Consider the following 22,199-nt stretch of genomic DNA (forward strand, 5'->3'; position numbering starts at 1 on the left):
ACTCGAAGATCTAGAGGGCCACATATGGCCTCAAGGCCACAGGGTTAGGGTTAGAGAAAAGGGACTGGCAAATATAAGCCAGCACTGGACAGGAATTCCTGATCTACAAGATGGACCCTCTTCTCCTCTTCCCAGTGTGATGAAGAGTTCCCTTCTTTTTTAAATTCTTCAAAAAATCAATAATTTGGTCATTTTGACATAAATCCAGCAGCTATTGCCTTCTCCCTAAGTAACCTGTATATCTCTTGTTTTACACAGCTGTTTGCATGCTGTCTCCCCCACTAAACTGTGAGCCCCATGAGGGCAGGGGCTGTTTTTTGCTTTGAATTTCCAGTACTCAGCGCCAGGCCTAGCATGTGTGCTGCTTAATAAATGCTTGTTGACTGAGTGGCTGTATTTATTTTGCATTTTCTTATAGGTGTACAGGTTGTTTCCCCCACTAGAATGTAAACTCTTTGAGGCCAGAGTTTTTTAAATTTTTGTGCTTTGTATTTCCAGTGCTTGGTATATGCTGCTATTCAGTGGGATCCGACTCTTCGTGACCCCATTTGGGGTTTTCTTGGCAAAGATACTGGAGTGTTTTTCCATTTCCTTCTCTAGCTCATTTGACAGATGAGGAAACTGAGGCAAACAGGGTTAAGTGACTTGCCCAGGGTCACACAGCTAGTAAGTGTCTGAGATGGGATTTGAACTCAGGAAGGGGAGTCTTCCTGACCTAGGCCCAACACCCTATGCAGTAGGGCGCCACCTAGATGCCCCTGATGAATAGTAGAACCTAGAAGGACACTTTTGATGGTGCACAGGTGAAGACAAACAAAAGAGAGGGCACGATGATGGTGAGGGATGTAGTAGAACCTTCTAGATCTTGGAATCCCCCAACACAGCCCCCGAGAACCCAGCGTCACCTCCACCATGGCAGGGAGAAGGAGGCATTTAAACCCAGAGGACGAGGAGTAGGTTGTAACAGCAAGGACACCGAGACTAGCCAGGGCTTGGGAACCTTTAATGATTTCTGCCACCCTAGATCGGCCCTGAACAGGGTGTTTCTGCACAGTTGGAGATATTCTGAAAAATCTTTTACACATACTCAAGTAGAAATATTTCAATGCCTGAAACTCGAGACTAAGCAGGACCAAAAGAGGGGAATCTATTGTGCCCTGAGGAGCACAGGGGAAAATGGACCCCTGGAGGCAGGGTTCGGAGGCCAGGGTCCAGAGCCTCCATCTCCACACTGAGAGCAGTGGAAGAGCAGTATCTGCCAAGTGCTGAGGGCAGTGCCTGGCACACAGTCGGTGCTTAATAAGTGCTTGTTGACTTGTACAGCATGTAGAATAAGGGGAGTTGAGATTGGGGTTGTCCCTCTCTGTCCCTCCTGTGGTAGCTGGGGTGGGCATGGGAGACAGCTGGGGAGGGAGGAGCTACATCTTGTGGATGGAGTAGGGATGGAGGTGGCGGCAAAGACCGCCAGTGCAGCTTTATGATGTTGACCATCAGCTTTGGTGCCCGAGCATCAAGATGCCAATTCTATTGAGAAGGAAAACTGAGAACGCATCTTAAGGGGCCAGCAGCCCTCAAGCGGTGGGTATAAGCTAGGGACCTTCCTGTGGGATGTAAGCTCTTTGAGAGGAAGGAATGTCTCATTTTTGTCTTTGCATGACAAATAGCCAGCACTGTGCCTGGCACATAGTAGGTACTTAATAAATACTTGTTAAATGGAACTAAACTGGAATTTAATTGAAATGACTCTAATTCCCTGGATATATTCACTATGGGTCCCCCCTCATCTCTGGACTGACAAGGAGCCCAAGAGCCTCCATTAGATCGGGGCATGTCTTCTTCTTTGCAGGAACCCAGAGCAGTACCAAAGGAACCCCTCCCTACAAGTATTCCAATGAGGCCTGTCTTCTTCTCAGCCAGAAACTCAGTCCCCCACCATGTACATTGAACACTTAAGTTACATAGAATCACTCTATAAACAGAAAATGGGAAGTCACCAGAGGGGTCCACAGAACTCATAGTCAAGTCCATGTTGACCCAAAACAGGGAAATATATTACCCTTTGGGTAATAAAAATGAAAATCAAAACCCCTTTGGACATACACAGATGCATACACATACGCACATGCACACACACACACACACACACACACACACACACACACACACTCTCATACCTCTTTCCAGGGTTTTCTAGATGCACACTAGATGAAGAGGCTGGCCAGGCTGGCATACACCCCCAAGAGCCCTACCCCCAGCATCCCAGTCTCCCAGCCCCCATCATCTCCCCCAAGAGGAGGATGTTAGTGAGGCTAGACTCTCAGCTACAGAAAGAAGGATGGAGGAGGTGGCTGAGCTGCTCTCAGGCATAGGTGGACGCTCCTCAGCATGTAACAGCATGTGAAGGAGGAAAACCAGGAGGAACAGAAAGAAGAGATGAGGCCTTCTTCAGAGGAGCCTAGATCACGTTGTTCTCCAGGGCAGCAAGCCGCTTGGTCACAGCCTCCAGTGATTGTGATTAAGGAAGGAAACCGGGGTCCATCCATAGCACCCTTGGAATGGAAGTGAGCTCCTCCCCGCCCCCTTCCTCTATGCTCTTCCCACTGGCTTGCCCACTCTCATCTCCAGTGCTTGGATGCTTCCCCAGACCAACCACCAACCCTTGCCCCATTGGTGTCCAATTCCTATCTCCTCCCTAGCTGCTACCTGTACTGCAGAACTCCCCCATTTTACAGATTAGGAAAATGAGGCCCAGCGAGGTTATGGTCACACCGAAAGTAGGGCAAGACCTCAGAATCACTCACTTCGGGCATATGACAAACCAGACCAACCTAAGGCCAATCCTCCTCTGCACCTGCCGTCCGCAGATGGTTTCACCAGCTCGGGGCCTGCTCCCACACTAGCACCCACGAGCATGCTTTCCCAGGGACACCAAGGAGGAAGCCCATCTCTTTCACACTATCATCCAAATGCCTTTTACATCAAATCCAACCGTCATTGTATTCCTAACACACCTAGCATAGCTCCTTCAATCAATTTATCAATAAGCATTTATTAAGTACCTACTATGGAGTCAAGCTCTGTGCTAGGTCCTCAGGATACAGGAATAAAGAATGAAATTGTCCATGCTCACAATGCCCTTACAGTCTACAGACAAATTGGGACAGCGATAGGGCCTGGATCTGTTACTTCAATAGCATAGGGGGCTCCTCTACCAATGCAGGTTGGCACTTTATCAGTCCCCTGGAGTCTTGAAGCTTTTCCTAAAGCTGTCACATAACCAGCATATGTCCCACAGAGAATTTGAACTCAAGTTTTCCTGACTTCAAATACAGAGACACAGAGACAGAGACAGAGACAGAGAGAAACAGAGAGAAACAGAAAAACAGAGAGAGAGAGAGAGAGAGAGACATACAGAATAAATGTAAGGTAGCTTAATATAAGGTAATTAGGGGACACTGTCAATTAGGGGGATCAGGAAAAGCTTCCTAGAGAAGTGGGTTCTTAATAAATGCTTGTTGAATTGAATTGGACTGAGTTAATTTGAAGCCTGGTGTCCTCAGAGGCAGCCAAGAGAGTCTAATGAGAGGACCTAGCCCCTATCCCATGCTCCTTCTGCCTGAGCTGCCTGGGTCTTCCATCTCTGGGCTCACCCTGACCCTTTCTCACAGATCTGACCCACTCCCACCAGGAAAGGATATGTTTCTGTGTCAAGGCCTGAAGGAGCTCCTCCACCTTGGTCTGGAACTTCACGACAGACTCACAGGCACACGGGTCTTCCTCTGGATCAAATCCAAAACAAAAAGGAGATGAAGCTACGATCCAGCTGGTCTCCACCACCCCTCCCCTCTTCAGGTCCTATCCAGGGCGCTTCTAACCAGCAAAGCAGGCCATGGCAAACCTTGGGAGTCTCTGTGAGAGCTAGGGCAGGGACCCCAGGAGTTTGTCTAAGAGCCGGGAGGATGCTGAGTATCCCAGTAATTGCTGGGTTAGAGTAGTGGAAAGGGGTTGGAAATTTTGGCAGGGATGGGGAAGACACTGGGAGTCACTGGGAGTGATGAGACAGAGCAGAGGGAGACTCTTGAAGACCTTGTGAGTGTTAGGGGCCATGCCAAAGTCCCTGCCATTGCTAAGGGAAAACTGAAAGAGAGGGTGAATTTCCCCATGAGTATTAAGGGAGATGTGGGCAGTGCCTGTCAGGGCTGAGGGAGAGAAGTGAAGGGGACACTGAGTCATCCTCAGTGTTAGGGGAGATGCCAGGAGTTCCTGTGAATACTAGGAGAGATGGATGCAGTCCCTGGGAGTGTTAGAGAAGAGCTGAGGAAGATACTGGGAGTCCCTCTGAGGGACAGCACAGGCCTAGGGGAGACTCTAGTTCAAGATATACGTCATTGACCCTGATAGGGTCCTTTGCTAATTCTCAGGTCAAACTAAATAGGTGATACAGACAACTGGGGGGCTTCTGATGATCCCTCCAGACAAACTGAGATAGATCAATATGGCAGGATGGAGCTAGACCAGAACCCCACCCACTAATCAATGCTTTTCACCTACCTACACCTGTACAAGGCTGGGCCATGCCAGGTGATCCTATGGGCCCTATGACCTTTATCTCTTCCTTCCTAGACTCTCAAGCCTCATCCCCTGGCTGCCCAACTGTCTGCCAAGGCCCTTTCTTCCCCAAGCTCCCAACCTGGGATCTAAGGCCTGTTGCCTGACCTCCTGAACTTTGGACCTTGCCTATCTACAACCCACCCCATGATGGTACCTGCCAGCCTTCCTCCTCTCTAGATGAACTCTTGGCCTTGGCCCTGCCCACTTCCAATTCTGTTGCCACTCCAATGACAACATGACATAACCCTCAGATCTGACATATTCTGGGCTGAGGGACCCCTCGCCAATGTCCAGGCCACCTCCCCATCCCTCAACTCACCCACACAAATCTTCTTCTGAAGCTTTTTGCCAATCTGGTTGATGGTCTTGAAGTCGGCTGTGTAAAAGTAATGTTCTGCCACGGGATCTGAAGCAATCTCCCTCAGCTCATCCTCTACTGCATTGCCAACACCCACGGCAAACATCTTAAACCCTGAAAGGAGCAGAGAGATCATGCCTGAGGGCAGGGGCAAAGCTCTGCTTGCCTGACCCTCCCACCATGGAGCAGAAGGATTGCCCCTTCACTGAAAGTTCCCATGATCCCAGTTACTGGGAGAAAAAGAGTCACCTGGCCCACAGAGCTAAATCAAGGGGATGGCAGACATGGTGCCCTGGAGAAAAGACTTCTTTGTTTCCCAGGAGGAAACAGCTTCAACAGGGCTGCACTATTAGAAGATGGCAAATATCATAGGCAACATTTTTCAGAATGAATGTGTATGGGGAAGAACCATGAAATCATGGAAGAAATGAATAAGCACCTTTCTTTTGGTAGAGAGGTAGGGGTCTATGGGGACTAAATGTTGCACGCACTTTCAGACATGGTCATTTTGTTGGTCAGATTTGCTTACCTATTGTTTTTTGTTACAGGGGAGGATTCATGAAGGTGGGAGGGAGGAGGGCAGAAATCTAGAAATGATTATAGTATTAAAACAGAAGGCAAAGAAAAGACAGTTGTAGAGCAAAGCAGCAGCCTTATAGAGGGTTTAAAGAAGGCAGGCTTCCTGAAGGTGAGGGATTTTGAGGTCCTTCCCTCTATGCCCCAGCTTCTCTCTGAGCCATATCCCTGGTGAAGGGCTCTAGGGATCAGGAAACACAAGGCACAGCTAGTAAGTTGCAAAGTTGGGCCTGGCCCCCAGGTTCCATCCCACCATTACCATACAATCACAGGAGAATCCTCACAGCAGCAGCCCTGCTTTCCAGTGACTCCCCTCCCCATTCAGCTAGCTGTACAGCTAACTCTCTCTCCCTCCAACAGGTTGAATCCAAGGCAGCTGATCAGGGCCATTCCAAGCAAAGGGATATTGGAAAGGCTGCTGCATTTCCTTTGTCCCCCTGCCTCAGTGGGGAGACTCAGAAGAGGGAGAGAACAAAGGAGCGAAAGCCAGTTGTCCGGGTTCCGTCACACAGGTTCGGTCTGTTGGCTTTGGGGTCTGCTTCTAGGTGATCTCAGAGTATGCTTCATAGAAGGTGACTGTCCAAGAGAGTTACCTGATCTGTGGGCAGTCATTTCACAGGAGGCCCAAACAAACCCAACCTCTTCCAGGAAGCCACCCCAGATTACTCCAGTCCAAATCCCCTTCCACTTACAGAAAGACAAGAGCAGTGATAAGTAACATTTACAGAGAGCTTTAGCATCTACAAAGAGTTTGATATATATTATTTCACTTGATCATTTATCAACAATCTCCTCTTTCACTGATTCCTACCATCAACTCCCAGCACTTAGACCCTAGAGTGGACCATTTTGTCCATACAATATCACTCCAATAGATAGAGCTATGTAAATGTCAGTTATCACCAATGTCTGCTGTTGCCAATGCATGCCTTGGCTTTTCAATGAGACCCAAGTTCCTTCCTCATATACCCCTCAGTACCTAGCACTGGACTGGGCAGATATAAATGCTCACTGATTTGTGGATTTGAGATCAGGTACCTCATCTTCCCTTTCCTTTACTCATTCTCCACCTTCCTATGTGAGAGTGATAGAGTTTCTAAGAAACTTCCACCTGGTGCTTCCTCCCTTCTGGAAACTAAAATCCCCTTCCTGAATCCAAGCCTATCTCCTTCTTTTAGCCAAAGCAGCGTGAGGTGACATTAGATTAGATTAGATATTAGATTAGAGGGTAATCTTGGATTCAGGAACACCTGGGTTCAAATACTATCTTGGACAATTCCTGGCTGTGTGACTGTGAACAAATCATTTAACCTCTCTTAGCTTCAATTTCCCTATCTATAAAATAAGCTTCATAACACTTGTGGAGTCTATCTGAAAAGGGAGATAATGACGTGACAAGAGGCTCAAATGAGATACTACATCAAAGCACAAAATGAATGCCAGTCAGTATTATTAATATCATCATCATCACCATCTTCCCATCATCACCACCATCATCATCATCGTTATCATGACAAGGACTCTGTCACATGTTAGCCATGTGACTTTGGACACTCCAACTACCTCAGTTTTAGCCTCAGTTTTCTCTCCTATGGTATGGAGACAATAATACTTGGACTACCTTCAAGGCACAAAGAGTTATTGCAAGGCTCAAATGAGATAATTGACATAAAGCACTAATTTAATGTGAAATATTATTTTTTAATAATGACATCTGAGGTTCCTTTCAGTTCAAACTCTTGTGATTTAAGAGTTTTGTTTCCATCACTGAACCTTTCTCTGATGAATCAGGGTCAAGAAAGGGACATCCGGGTCAGCACCATGAACATCAGATGTCTCTTGGTCCAGGGCTGGAGATGGAAAAGGCACAGGAGATGAGGCCCCATCCATACTAGTCCTTAAGACATAGAATGAGAGCATTGGGCTGGGTCATCTCTTCCAGCTCTAACTTCGTGCCATTCTTTGTCCTAGGACATACCCTGGAAATGTTTGGGTTTTTTTGTTCTTGACAAAACCCATGATCTCAGATGGCTTTCTTACCATTTGATTTTTTTTTCCTAAAAGGTGAGTACAAGGAGGGGATATTCGGATAACTGAGGTTCAACTTATTTGGGTTCTGGTCAGTGGTGATTGTTATCATATGTGGTTTCTGACCAGATAACTGACAAAGCTCCCATATCATACCTTGAATGAAACCGATATTGACAGCCCTACCCCCACCACCATAGCCCCTCTCACTCCTGACTGACTTCAGACCTGTATATCTCCCAAAACTTCAATAAGCCAGAATGGAGTCAACTCAAGTGGGTTGAGTGTATGGATTAAATAAGGACAATGTTCTTTAGGGTGCTGGGAACATGAAGGTCCAATCAATGGGAATTGGGAAGGAGAGAGGGAGGTAAAAGGGAGGTAGGCAGAAAGGTAGGTAGGGGAGGTAGTAGATTATAGTAGAAAGAGTAATGACTTTAGAGTCAGAAGACCTGTATTTAAATCTTAATTTTGCTACTTATTCCCTGTGTGATCTTGGGTAACTATCTGAACATTCTGGGCTCCAGCTCCCTCAGCAATGAAATGAAGGAGTTGAGTTAGATTTTAGGGATCTGTAATCTAAAAGGATCTAAAATTCCTCCCCACCCTAAATCTATGGTCCTATGAAACAACTTCTAAGAGAGGCAAGGATAAGCAGCCCACTGAGAAGGGCAATAGGGTCCTACCAAGCTCCTTGGCTTTCTTGGCTGCATCATTGATGTAATCCTGGGACCGGCCATCAGTGAAGACGATGCCCACCTTCTGGGCACCGGGCCGTGCCCCACTGGAGATGGTGAAGGTGTTGTCAATGAGGTACTTCAGAGCTGCCCCAGTCATGGTGCCCTTCTCCATGTAGGACATCTTCTTGACTGCTGCCTTAATGTCCTTCTTGGTTTTGTACCTACCCAGGGGGAATTCCTGGCGGACCGAGCTAGAGTACTGTACCAGGCCCACCTGTGCCTGTTTGTCAGACACATCCAGTGAGTCCACAATCTGGTTGATGAACCTCTTCACCAGTTCAAAGTTCTCAGGGCGGACACTCTTGGACCCATCGATCAGAAAGACGAGGTCAGTGGCAGAGCCTCCATCACCTCCATTGCAGGCTGGAGAAGGGAGGGGGAAATAAGAGAGAGGATCTCAGGGAGATTATATGAGGCCTTTATTGACCAGTTAGGGGGACAGCAAGACCCAAACTAACCCTACAACCAGCTTTCTGCATTGGTAGAGCAGGTAGTTGTCTATATGGTAATGTGAAAAGTAGTAGGAAGGTCTCCCAGCTCCCCAAATCTCTCTCCTGCATGTGTCACACTGCCTGAAATTCCACCATTATTAAATATTCATCCTGTTGGGTTAAGCATGGCCCCTTTCAATCATCTTTCCAATTACAGATCCCTGGGGGATTATTGATTTAGTCCTTCACTACCTCCTTTCCCTGAGTGAATGAGAAAGGAGGACTCAGGGAGAGTACAAGAGAGCTGGTGGGGGAAAAATGACTGCAAACAGAGAAGGAGGGCAGAGAGGGCATTACACAGAATACCCACTTTTCTGAATTCACCGTTTTGCTGCCACTTTGGCCTGATCCTGCCTGAATGTATTTCTGTGACCATGATTGATGCTCTCAGTCAGTAAGGGCTCTTTCTTCCTCTCACTAAAGAATGACTGTTTGACTTCAATTTTTAATGCCTAATACCTCCTTAACAGAACCCTCTGCTATGGGGAAAGACACATGGTTTTAGGTCAAATCAGTTTCATCTATAACAATAGGGTGTTTAGATTAGATTGTCTCAAAGGGCCCTTCTAGCTCAATGAGTCAATGAGTCCAGCCTGGCAATTAGTTTCCAGAACCTTCATTGCTTCTTCTTACCCCCAACCCGGCCCTGGCCAGCTCTGAATCATCCCCATTTCTCAACATAGAGCCTCATGAGCACTTTCATGAAGCCTAACCATAACAGCAGCTACATCAGATTTACCAAGCACTTTTATGTGTTAACTCATTGGAGTCTCACAACAACCCTATGAGGGAGGAGCTATTATTATCTCCATTTTACAGATGAAAAAACTGAAAATGAAAAAAAAAGTTAAGGGATTTAGTTGGGGTCCACACAGTTAGTAAGGTTCTGAGGCATGATTTGAACTGAGGTCTTACTGATTCCAAGTACAACATTCCATTCTTTGCCCCACCCAGCTGTGAGAAACTTTATATCCCAACCTACTCCCTGGTTTCTTTCTAGCCATAGTCTTAAGATCTAATGGCTCCTCTCTGGTTACCAGCACCTTTCCTCCTCTGTAGGGCCTGAAGAGGAATAGAGAAGCCCAGCTCTCCTAACAACACCCTGTGATGCCCCTCTGCCTGGCACTTAGCTTTGTGTGATGAGCAGTTGGGGACAGAAAGATGCCGATAATTAACAAGACCATGGAGCACTGCAGATGAAGAACCCACTTCACAGGGAAAGCACTCTCAGCTTTAGCCCCAGAGCCTCTGTCTGCACTGCATCTTGGGGCCAACTAGAAGAAAGTCTCAAAATGACCACCAGGCTCTTTCCCCAGGCTACTATAATGTGAGTCCAGTGTAGGGGGTGTCTACACCCCCCCCCTTAGACACAACAGCCCTGGCCTCCACTCAGGACCTTCTGTCTCTCTTCGCACTTGGTGTCCCAATGTGTGACACCCTCCTCACTCCAGGTACCAGGGGATGGGGGTGTTTAGGGGCACTGACCACTGCAGGTTTTCCCATCACTGTTCAGGATGAAGCCATCCTGGCAGGAGCAGGTGTAGGAGCCTGGGGAGCTGTTGCATATTTGTTGGCAGTCGTGATCTCCAGTGGCACACAGATCAGACACCACTAAAAGAGAAGAAAACAGTGACTTTGGGTGGGTTCTTGGTCACAGTGAGGGTAGGGGTGATGAACTCTGAGTCTGACTATCCACCTTCCTCCTTTTCTCTGGTATCCCTGGAGCGATCCAGGACAATCATTTTCTTTCTTTCTTTCTCTTTCTTCCTTCCTTCTCTCTTTCTTCCTTTCTTTCCTTTTGGTCTTTCTTGTTCCTTTCTTTCTTCTTTCCCTTCTTTTCTTCCCTCCCTCCTTCTTCTCTTCCTTTCTTTTCCTCCTTCCTTCTTTCCTTTCTTTATTTTTCTCACCTCCTTCCTTCTTTCCTTTTGTTATTTTTCTTCCTTCCTTCCCTCTTTCTTCTTTCTTTTTCTTTCTTCCTTCCTTTCTTCCCTCCTTCCTTTTCCCCTCCCTCCCTTTCTTCTTCCCTTTCTTTCTTGCTTTCCTTTTTTCTTTCTTTCTTTCCCATGCCTGAGAATACCCAGTGAGGAACTTCCACTGCCAGTGCAGATTGGCACCTGCCCTCTCACTTCTAACCTCCTCCTAGCTGACTCCTCCTCTTCTCCACTCCTCAAGGTGGTTGTCATCTAAAGCTCTGACTTTGACCTTCTCCTCTTCTCCCTTTGTATTTCCTCCTTTGCCAACAACCACCTCCATTCACACAACTCCCAGGTATATGTCTCCATCCCTGGTTTTTCTTCTGAGACTGAGCTCCAGCCCTATACCTCCTGCTGAAGGGATGTCCCACCAACACCTCAAATTCAACATGTAAAGAAATGGACCTTATTATTTTCCCCCATCTCTTTATGACTTTGCTTTCTCTATCAATGGCAACACCACTCATTCCTTCTCCCGCGTTTGTAACCCATGGATTACCTTTGACTCTTCCCTTTTCCCTACCTCTCAGATCCACTCATTTACTAAGTTCCATTGAGTTCTCCTTTGTAACATCTCCATCCATCTCTTCTCCCCCTTTCTGTTCCCATTGCCATCCCTAGTAAGCCCCACCCCCACAGGATTATTAGAACCACCTTCTGACAAAGCCCTCCACCTCCACTCTCTCCTATCCTTCCTACATCTACCAGGCTAATTTTCCCTATGCAAACAGCAGCCAATCAGTTCACTCCTCTATTCAAGAATCCTGAGGGGCTCCCTATCATCCACTGAGCCAAATTCAAACTCCTGACTCAAGCCTTTCATTCTCTATCATCAAACGACGTTAAGTCCCCCAATACATTTATTAATGCTTAGAGCTCTAAGCTATTTTTTGAGTCTTGTCTCATATGACATCCCCCCCACACACACACACACTCTGTGCTCTCTATTCCAGCTAAGTTGAGTTATGTCCTGCCTCACATACCCATGCTCAGCACTTCCCCACCTCCAGATCTTCCTTCACACTGTTTCATATGCCTGGAATGCTCTTCCTCCTCCTCCTCCTCTCTTGAATTCAAGCCCACAGGCTTGAATCAAGCCCTACTTAAATGTTACTTCCTCCAAAGAGCCTTCCCTGATCCCTTCTGCCAGTAAGGTTCTACCCCCTCAAATCTCCTGCTGTATTTTTCTTGGCACCCCTCTAATGTGATTATCCTGGTCTGTTGTGCTTTAGGGTTCTCTGTATTTGCATCTCATCTGCCTCCTGGACCGTGGGCTCTGTGAGAGCAGGGAACTGATTTTATCTAAACTCTGCATCTCTCCCAGGTCTGAACAAATTTCTGAGCACAGCAGATCTTTTGTAAAGGTTCATGGAATAGAATGGAATTCTCCTGAGACTTCCAGCCCTACTGGAGCTTCAGAGAAAGCCCAAGGGAGCAGGAAAGGATGTGGGCTTGATTTTCTACAGAGATTTCTCTTTCCTTATACTTATGTGGTGTTTTATCCTTTCAAAAATTGCTTTGGTGTCTCTGCGAGGTTGGGGAGGGCAGGAATTGGCATTCCTGCTTCACAGAGGAGAAAGCTGACACTCACAGAGGGCAAACAATTTGTTTAAATTCACATGACAGGAGGCATGCCTGGAATCTAGGTCTCCTGAGGACCTTGTTAGTTTAGAGGTGGAGAAAATATTCAAGGATACCTCCTAGCAATGCAGGCTCCAACAGCATCCCCTGACCCCTGACCTCCCCCCCCCAAAAAAAGAGGGGATGATGCTAGAGCACTGCAATCCCAGGGGAGCCTTTACAGAAATCTTCCTGGAGTACTCCCAGCTCCTCCACTCTGTTCTCTGCTCTTCCCTCTACTCCCCTCTGTTCCCTTCCCCCATACCATTCCTTCTCTCTTCCCTGCTCTTCTCCCCATCCTCTTGGCTGTTCATCCTCTTCCCACTATTCTCCTTATCTGTACCCTGCTGCTGCTTCTACTCCTCTCCCCACTTCTGTTCCTTAATCCCCACCCATTCCCCCTTTCCCCTGCTCCCCTACTATTCCTTTCATCTACTTGCTCCTGCCTTCACACCCTCCTCTATCCTGTACTTCTCACTTGATTCCTCCTTTCCATCCCCAGCTCTTCCCTCCACTCCATTCTCTGCACCTCCCTTCACTCTCCCCCATTCCCTGATCTTCCCACCGTTCCCCTTATCTGCACCCTGCTCCTCCCTCCACTTCATTCTCCAACCCTCCCCTTTCTCATCTACTCCCTTTGCCCAGATGCCTCCTCCTCACCACAGAAGGCCTCCTGGAACTTCTTGGATAGCTTCTCAATGACACTGTAACTCTCCACGTAGTCCACATGCTCCTCCAGTGGCTCACTGGCAATCTGCTTCAGGGTGTGCTTGTCCACTCGACCCACCCCAATGGCAAAGAGCTCGATGCCACTCTCCTTAGCTCTGGCTGAGACATCCTTCACAGCATCCTGAGGCCGCCCGTCTGTCACCACGATGGCCACCTTTGGAGAAAGGTGAAATAAGGAAGAACAAAGAGCCTGTGAGATCTGACATTAGGAGCTTCTACCGATTGACTTACCTACATTCTCTGGGGAACCAGAGCCCACTGGGACTCAATCCTGTGAAGAGAAGAAGGAGGAGGAGGAGGAAGAAGAGGAGGAGGAGCAGGAGGAGGAGGAGGAGGAAGAAGAAGAAGAAGAAGAAGAAGAAGAAGAAGATACAGTGCTGTTTTTCACAGGGCTCACAGTATTAGCAAATGGATGAAACACCAATGCAGTAATGGTAGCAGTGCCTGCAGCGAAGTAGAAGTCTAATAAATACTTACTAACTGTTTGCTATAACACACAATTGGACAGATGTGGATGGGTTACAATCTTCATCACTGGAAGGAATATTCATATTGATGAGCCCGCAGATTGATTGGAATAGTAAAGTATAAGTTCACTGGAGAATTACAAAACAAAGAACTCAGTATGGCCTGAAGGAGGTGGTCATTACCCACTGAGAGACCAGGAAAGACTTCCTGGAGGAGGTATTATTTGAGTTGGACTTTAAGAATGTGTAGTGATTCAACATGTGAAGAGGAGAAAGGAAGGGATTTAAAAAAAAAAAAGACAACAGCTAGAACAGATACACAAAGTCTTGGAGCCATGCATGGCTTTGACTCCGTGGAACACCACACCCCCATGTTGGGTACTCCCTGATGGCCCTCCTCATCCTCTTGGGTATTGCCTTCCCCCAATAGATTTTAAGCTCCTTGAGGGAAGGGACTATCTCTTTTTCTTATTTGTATTTCTAGTGCTTAGCATAATGCCTGGCACCCAGTAGGCACTTAAATGTTTATTGGATTGAATTAAGGAGGCAGAGAATTGCCCAGTTTGACTGGAGCTTAGAATATGTGGAGAGTTATATGAGAGAAGACTGGAATGGTTGGCTGATTCCAAAACACGGAGGGCCTCGAATACCAAGTCATAGAGTTTGAATTTTATTCTCTAGACAACAGGGAACCACTAAAGATTTTCAGAGTAGGGAGCGAAGCAATATGACAAAATCTATGGGCAAGAAAGATTATTCTGTTTGTACTGTGAATAATGGATTAGAAAGAAGAAAAAGTAGAATCAGGAAGAACTATTGAGGCTGCTGAAATAGCCCAGGTGGATGGCAATGAGGATCTGAATTAGGATGGCAAAGGTTGAAATAGCAAAGAGACATCTAGTGTGAAGGATATTGTGGATATGGGATTGGCAAGACTTAGTGATTGAACATAAGAGGTGACAAAGAAGAGTCAAAGGTAACAATAACCTTTTGATAAGGAAGACAGGGCAAATGGGGAAAAGAGAGAGGGGGAGAGAGAGAGAGACAGAGACAGAGAGACAGACAGAGAGACACAGAGACAGAAAGAGATGAAAAAGAAAGGCAGGTTCAGGTGGAAAAATAATGACCTTGGCTTTGGATATACTGGGTTTGATGAGCTAGTGAAACATCTAATAGTGGTATCCTATAGACAGCTGGTCTGGAGCTCAAAGTGAGAGGTCAGGACTAGAGACACAGTTCAGGAGTCTCCAGCCTGGCTAAGGCCAGGTTTTGAATAGGTCCATGTATCCTATTAGAGGGCAGCTAGATTGCACAGTGCATAGAGTGCCAGACCTGAAGTCAGGTAGACTCATCTCCTTGAGTTCAAATCTGGCCTCAGATACTTACTAACTATATGACCCTAGGCAAGTCACTGAACTCTGTTTGCCTCAGTTTCCTCACCTATAAAATGAGCTGGAGAAGGAAATGGAAAACCACTCTAGGTCTTTGCCAAGAAAACCTCAAATGGGGTCACGAAAAGTCAGACATGACTGAAAAATGACTGAACAACAAAGTGTATCCTATCCCCTGTCAAGGCAGAGGCAAAGCATGACCTACGGGGCCTTTAGAAAGGAGAATGATATTTGTGAGTGGAGTTTCAAGCATCCATTGGAGACCGGTCCTGCTTTGGGTATGGGAGTCACATCAGCCTGCACAACTGGACCAGTGCCTTGAAGGAGTCACCAAGTGAGTGATGACAAACCCGTCTACAGGTTTGACCCTCTCCTTGGGTGGTAATCAAGGCCCATGTGGCAAAGCAAACCCAAGCCATGCCCCTCAAGCTGCTCTGGCTCTCCCTTATGGATGCTGTGTTATAAGCAGATGGGCAGGGCAAAGACTAAAAGGACTAGGATGGCCCAACCAAAAGCTTTGGGATCATAGATTGAGAGCTGGGAGGGACTTTAGAGGTCATCTAGTCCAACCTCCTCATTGAGGCCCATCAGAGACAGGTGACTTACCCAAGGTCATGCAGGCAGCAAAAGGCAGAACCAAGAATCAAATTCCTGGCCCTGTGACTCCACACTCAGCAAAGGACAGCTCTAACCATGCAGATGTGCAGATAAATCAGTAGTTTCCTCCATCTTGGCTAGTCCCTTTTGAATAGCCTTGGAGAAATTGCCTAAAAAGGGCTCTCCCAGGACAGGCGTATTCTCAAGCAGATCCTACTGTGTGTTCCACCATGGTCTCTTGCCTGAGCCAGCACATACAGAAGGTGGATGCCTCAGAGCTCCTTCCCAGTGACATAGCAGGCTCTCCAGCAGGAAGTCGATCCCAATGGATGGGATGACTCAAGAGTTACCTTGGCCCAAGCTGGAGGGAGTCCCCAGGGACAAAGGGTCATGAGCAGTTTGATGTGCACCAGGCATCCTGGAAGTCTACATCCCATTTGGTCAAACAACATGGGATCTTTGCTGGTTTTGCTGATGGTGAGTGGGACAGTTGACACCACTTGCTTCCAGGACCTTCTATTCTTTCTTGTAAGACCTCCAAGCATCCTCAAATTAAGGCGAGCTCTTTGGTAGTCTAGCCTGACAATTGACAGAACTTAATGGTCTTAGACTCAGCCAGAATGGGAATTCTTAATCTGGGGATCATAGACCGCCCCCTCTCAAGGAAACCAGGGGTAGATTGCAGGGACTCTGCTAACTTAGATAAGAAAAAAAATTACATATTTATTTCCATTGACCTCTAACTGAAATTTAGCATTTCATTTCTAGGGCTGTATCCCAAAGAGATCATAAAAATGGGGAAAGAACCCACATGTACAAAAATATTTATAGCAGCTCTTTCTGTGGTGGCAAAGAATTGGAAATCAAGGGGATGCCCATCAATTGGGGAATGGCTGAACAAGTTATGGTATATGAATGTAATGGAATACTATTGTGCTATAAGAAATGATGAGCAGGCTGACTTTAGAAAAACCTGGAAAGATTTGTAAGAACTGATGCTGAATGAAGTGAGCAGAACCAGGAGAACATTGTACACAGTAACAGCCACAATGTGCGATGACTAATATTGATAGACTTAACCCTTCTCAGCAATGCAAGGATCTAAGACATCTCTGAAAGTCTCATGATGGAAAATGCTATCCACATCCAAAGAAAGAACTATGGAGTTTGAATGCAGATCGAAGTATACAATTTCTCCTTTTTTTTCTTCTATTTTGTTGTTTCCTCTTTTGGGTGGTTCCTCCTATTGGTTTTAATTCTTCCTTACAACATCACTAATGTGAAAATATGTTTAATAGGAATATATATGTATGGCCTATATCAGATTGCATGCTGTCTTGGGAAGGAGGTGGGGAGAGAGATGGAGAAAAATCTAAAACTCAAAAGCTTATGGACGTGATTGTCAATAATTCAAAATAAATTAATTTAAAAAATTCTTTTTTTTTAAATTTTAAAAAGAAAGAAATTTAGCATTTTCTTTAATTATTTAAAACCATTTTTCTGAGAAGGGGCCCACAGACTTCACCACATTGCCAAAGGAATTCATGACATGAATTAGGTTAAGAATCCCTGGTCTAGAGGGTCTTCATGGCAGCAAAAGACTCTCCAAGATTTGGGCTAGAGAGGTTGTTCTTGTTTTGGGTGGGGGGGCTGCATTTGTTGGTATATATTTAGGAATGGAGAGGAGTTAGCCGGAGTCTCAGCAAGCCTTCTGGCCATTCCACTAGGTCCCTGGCATGAGTACATATTTCCTGTGACTGGACATACTGCCCAACATCGTGTCACAGTCATGTTCTCCAAAAGAAAGCCAGCATGCGTAGGCCTGGAATTGGGCACCTGTAGCCTGCTCCTGGGCTGCCATGGCACAGACGAACACAAGTGGAGATGCAGAAGCCCACCTGAGACTCAGTCTCCCTGGAGGGGGAATGTCAAGTCTGCCACACCAGGCAGACAAATGGATCTGAACACAGACAATCTGCACCTGCTGCTGGGGAATTAATTCTAATAGACCTGACTAACACCTAGGAAATATGGAGAAGGAGCAGACCGGAGATTTCACTGGTATAGTGAACTTCCAGGTAAGAAAACTCCCTCTACTGATGCAGGTTAGTCCCTTCTCTGCAACTTATATAGTCTTAGAGAGTAGACTGGGCACAAAGAGGTTAAGTGACTTGCCCAGGATCACACAGCCAGGCTGTGTCAGAGGCAGGATTTGAAGCCAGGTTTGCTCTCAATTCTTCCATGTTGCACAGAAGGGCCTATGGGAATGATTGTTCTGCTAGTGGCCCAAATCTGGGGGTTGGGGATGGCACCTCTGCTCACTGATTGCAGTACAACAGAACCCGGGTGATAGTGGGTCTGGGGTGGATGGAGCTTTAAAGCATTCTAACAATGCTCGATATTCTTCTGGTTAGTGTGGGAAATGATGGGGCGCTGCAGCCGCCAGAGTGGTGGCTCCATGTCCCAAATGTTGCTCTGGATGTGAGCCGCTCCTTCCTCCCTGGCACACAGTTCTCCTGTGTCAGGCGAGTGGCAGGAGAGAACACAGGGTTTGAGTGTGGAAGAGAGACTGACTGGATTGTGAGGCAGGACCTCCTCTGCCTCAACAACCCTGCAGACATCCCAGGAATCCCGACCACAGAGAGGGGGATCTGGGACAAGATCTGGGTGGGCAGGGGAGGGAGCTTGCTGGGTGCTTCCCTGGGCAGTGACCCTGGGCAGTGCACTTCACCTCTCTGGCCTCAGTATCTTCATCTGTAAAGTTGGATAACAATAGTACCAACTTGTAGGGTTGTTGTAGGGATGAAATGTTTGTAAAGTGCCTGGCAAACCTTCATAAATGCTAGCTATTATTATTATTGTTGTTGTTGCTGTTATTAATTTATCACAGATGAATCCAGTCCAGTCTACCAAAAGCTGATTCAATAGGAGCGTTCTATAAAAATCTGACATATTCTATCACAGTCCCTTATCTTTTCTGCAACCAGAGCATCTGAGAGCTACTAATTTGGGCTCTAAGGTGGCAGATGGGGAAGGCCTTGAATACATCCTTCAACTCCTGGAGAAGCCCCTCCAAGTTTCCAATCAAGGGTTATTTTCAATAGATGAGGAGAGTGATCCTGTTGACAGCCTGCCACATGATGAGGGACATGAGAAAGACCACCATGATACAAGAAGGATCACCAAGGGTGGAAATCTATAAATATCTTGTACTGAGCCAGGAACACTTGGAGGGTCTCCACTCACCCAGCAAGAGTCTAGAGGACTCCAGGTGGTACCTGAGGTCAGGACAACTGACTCCAAGCCATACCTATGCCAAGAGCTCCCTTCCTTCCGTGCTGTTGCTCTTCCAAAGTATGGGGGTAACTTTTGCCCCAACTCCAAAATCTTTGGAGCCCCCTCCTGGGGATCTTGCAGTATTACAAGCAGCTCTGCCATTGTGAGCCCACGGGAGCCAGGCCCTACCTCATCTCTCTGGTAACATGTGAGCGGTTGGGCAAATACCTAGGCAAGGAAGGGGCATTTCCCATCTGGAGGTAAAGGGGACAGAATCTAGACTGGCTACACCAAAGAGTCAGTCTGACTTGGTACAGCACAGAAGAAGATCCCTCCTGGGTCACTGCCCTGTCATAGTGGAGGGGCTTGCGTAGTTCAATGAAACTATGAACTATGCCACGCAGGGTTACCCAAGACAGACAGGTCATAGTGGAGAGTTCTGGCAAAAGACGATACACAGGAGAAGGAAATGGCAAATCATTCCAGTATCTTTGCCAAGAAAACCCCATGGATGGTAATCAATGGTCCACAATGTCACAAAGAGTCAGCCATCACTGAACAATAACAAGAGGAATGAGTGATAATAATTGATTGACAAATATTTGTCGAGCAACTGATGTGCTAAGAAAGCACCAGGGAAACAAAGAAAGGCAAAAGACAGTCCCTGACCTCAAGGGGCTTACATTCTATTAGGGGAGACAAAATGTAAATAATTAAGTACTGACAAGATGCATAATGGATAGATGGAAGGTAACCTTACAGAGTCATCAGATGTTCCAGCTTCCCGGGGAGCGGGAGGCCATAACATGACCTGCAGAAGATGGCATCTAAGTTTAGTCTTGGAAGAAGCCAAAGTGGAGAGGAGGAAGGAGGACATTCCAGGTGAAATCTCTGACATAAGAGACAAAGTGTCATGTATAAAGAAGAGCAGGTAGACCAACATGGCTGAATTGTAGAGAGTGTGGAGGGGAGGAAAGTATAAGAAGTCTGGAAAGACAGGCAGGGACCAAGTTGTGAAGAGATTTAATGGTAAATAAAGGACCATGCCAGGTCCTGGAAGACCATAGCTAGAATAATGTCTTCCATTCCGGGCACCACAGCTTAGAAAGCACATTGATAAACTGGAGTGTCCAAAGGAGCGACAACCATGATGGTGAAGGACTTGAAGATGACATTGTATAAGAATTCGTTGAAGGAACTTAGAATGTTTAGCCTGAAAAAGAGAAAATTTCAGGTGGACATAGTTGTTTTCAAAATTCTGAAGGGCTATCATTTTGACAACAACAGACTTGCTCTTTTTGGCCCCAGAAAGTGGAACTAGGAGCAATCCATCTCTCCATTCATTCATAGGGTGAAAGATCTAAACTTGGAAGGGGCCTAAGAGATCGTCTAGTCTAAAACTCTCATTTTTACAGATGAGGAAACTGAGGTCCAAGAAGGCTAACTGACTTGCCCAATGTCACACAGGTATTAAGAGTTATAGATGGTATTTGAAACTGGGTCTTCTGACTCTGACTCCACCATATACCTCCTGTTCATTCACTCAGCAGAAATATATTGAGTAGCTATCATTTTAGATGCTAAGGGAGATACAAAAGTTAAATAATACATAGGTCCTTCCCTTGTGAACCTAGCAGGGCAATAAGACAAAAGATGGATCACTATGATACACAATATTATGTGATCAGTATATTAGAGAGGTGCAAAAATGCTTTGTGAGGTCTGAGGGGAAAGGTCATTATGGGATCAGGGCAGGATTCCTGAAGGAAATGGCATTTGAGTGGGGCTTTGAAGAATAGGTAGGAATTCCACCAGTGAAAATGGGGGGGGAGGGCATTCTAATCATAGGAACAATGCAAGCAAAGGTATGGAGGTGGGAGAGTATGTTTCTGGAAGTGGATCATGCTGCAGTTTGTCTGGAATGTAGAGTTCAAGGGGGGAAGTAAGCCATAACAAGATTGCAAAGGTAGGCTGATGTCAGATGGTGAAGGGCCTTGGGGAGTAGGCACAAGAGCTTGAGCTTTATTCCCAAACTGGTTGTCCACCAACTGCCAACCAGTTGTCACCCACAGGGCAACCATAATAGCAAGGCACCCTCAGTGCCTCGGGGGGCATGTGTCAGGTGAGTTAAACTACTTCCATCACTTTGAATATACCTCCCCCCAGAATCCAACAGAAACAGCTCAGGAACCTGAGTCCAAGAACCCCTGGAATTAGAGGGCCCCCCAGACCTCTGACCCTCCAGCTGAGCCCCTGCAGCTACCGTCCCAGGAAGCAATGTGATCTGGCAACCTCCTTTGCAGATCACTCAGCCCCCTCTTCCTCAGCAGCCACAGAAACTAAAAACCCAGAAATGAAAGTTCTCACCACGAAAGTCCTCTGTGTATTCAGGCAGCTCAACATCATATATGGCTAGAGTTTTATCAGCAGAAATAACATTTCAAAATATGCATTGTCAACTGCTTTACCACAGTAAACAATAACCTAAGGACCACAAGGGCCTTTGCATCCATCTGACTTACAGCTGAAATCTCCAGTGTTCATCATCTCTCTCTCTCTATTCAAATGTGAGTGCCTTCAGAAAAGGGAGCTGTCTTGCTTTTCTGCTTATATCCTTAGCACTTAACATATTAGCACTTAATAAAGTTTTTCATTCATTAATTCATTCATTCATTTATTTATTAAGCTACTGGGAACCACCAAAGATGTTTGAGTGAAAGAAAGATAAAACCAGGTCTGTGCAAAAGAAGGATCATTTTGACAGAAGTGTTATGGGTAGATTGAAGTGGGGGAAGAATGACATCTTGAAGACCTTTCAGAAGGCTCCTGCAACAACCCAGGAAGGTGAGAATGAAGGTTCAGACAAGAGTGGCAGCAGTGGAAAGAGAGAGGAGGGGGATAGATGCAAGAGATACCCTAGAGGCTGTTTCAAGAGTACCTGGTAATTGATTGGATGCAAGGTATGAAGAAGAAAGAAGAGTCACATATAACCTCAAGGTTGGGGACAGAAGAGTCAAAGGAATACTGGCTCCATGGACAAAAATACAAAGTCAGAAGATAAAGATAATTTAGGAGGGAAATAATAAGCTTGGTTTTGGTCACACTGTGTTTGAGGTCCCACAGGGATACTCAGGTAGAAATTTCTTGTGGAGAGCTAGAAATATAGTTCTGGAGTTCAGAAAAGGGGAGAGGACTCAAGGGGTGTGTGTCTGTCTGTCTGTGTGTCCACATGTTTGTATGTGAGACAAAGAAACAGAGACACAGAGAGAGAGTTGGGGAGGGAGAGACAGAAGGAGACACACACACAGAGAGAGTAGAGAGACAGAGAGAGAGGAAACAGAC

At 46.4% G+C, this 22,199-nt stretch overlaps 1 protein-coding gene across 2 annotated transcripts in view; it reads right to left on the reverse strand.

Moving 5' to 3' along the window:
* Positions 1-996: 996 nt before the first annotated feature.
* The window catches only part of MATN1 (matrilin 1), a 50,168-nt gene continuing 28,965 nt past the window's right edge, over positions 997-22,199 (reverse strand). For both annotated transcript variants that reach the window (XM_027864362.1, XM_027864361.1), the window contains exons 3-8: positions 13,058-13,280; positions 10,290-10,415; positions 8,260-8,676; positions 4,931-5,083; positions 3,699-3,779; positions 997-2,505 (exon numbers count right to left, since the gene is read on the reverse strand). In XM_027864362.1, the coding sequence (XP_027720163.1) occupies positions 2,456-2,505; positions 3,699-3,779; positions 4,931-5,083; positions 8,260-8,676; positions 10,290-10,415; positions 13,058-13,280 (1,050 nt within the window). In that variant the 3' untranslated portion in view covers positions 997-2,455. The remainder of the gene's footprint in view (positions 2,506-3,698; positions 3,780-4,930; positions 5,084-8,259; positions 8,677-10,289; positions 10,416-13,057; positions 13,281-22,199) is intronic.

This window comes from Vombatus ursinus, unplaced genomic scaffold (assembly GCF_900497805.2).
Source record: "Vombatus ursinus unplaced genomic scaffold, bare-nosed wombat genome assembly UNPS02014775.1, whole genome shotgun sequence".
NCBI lineage: Eukaryota > Metazoa > Chordata > Mammalia > Diprotodontia > Vombatidae > Vombatus > Vombatus ursinus.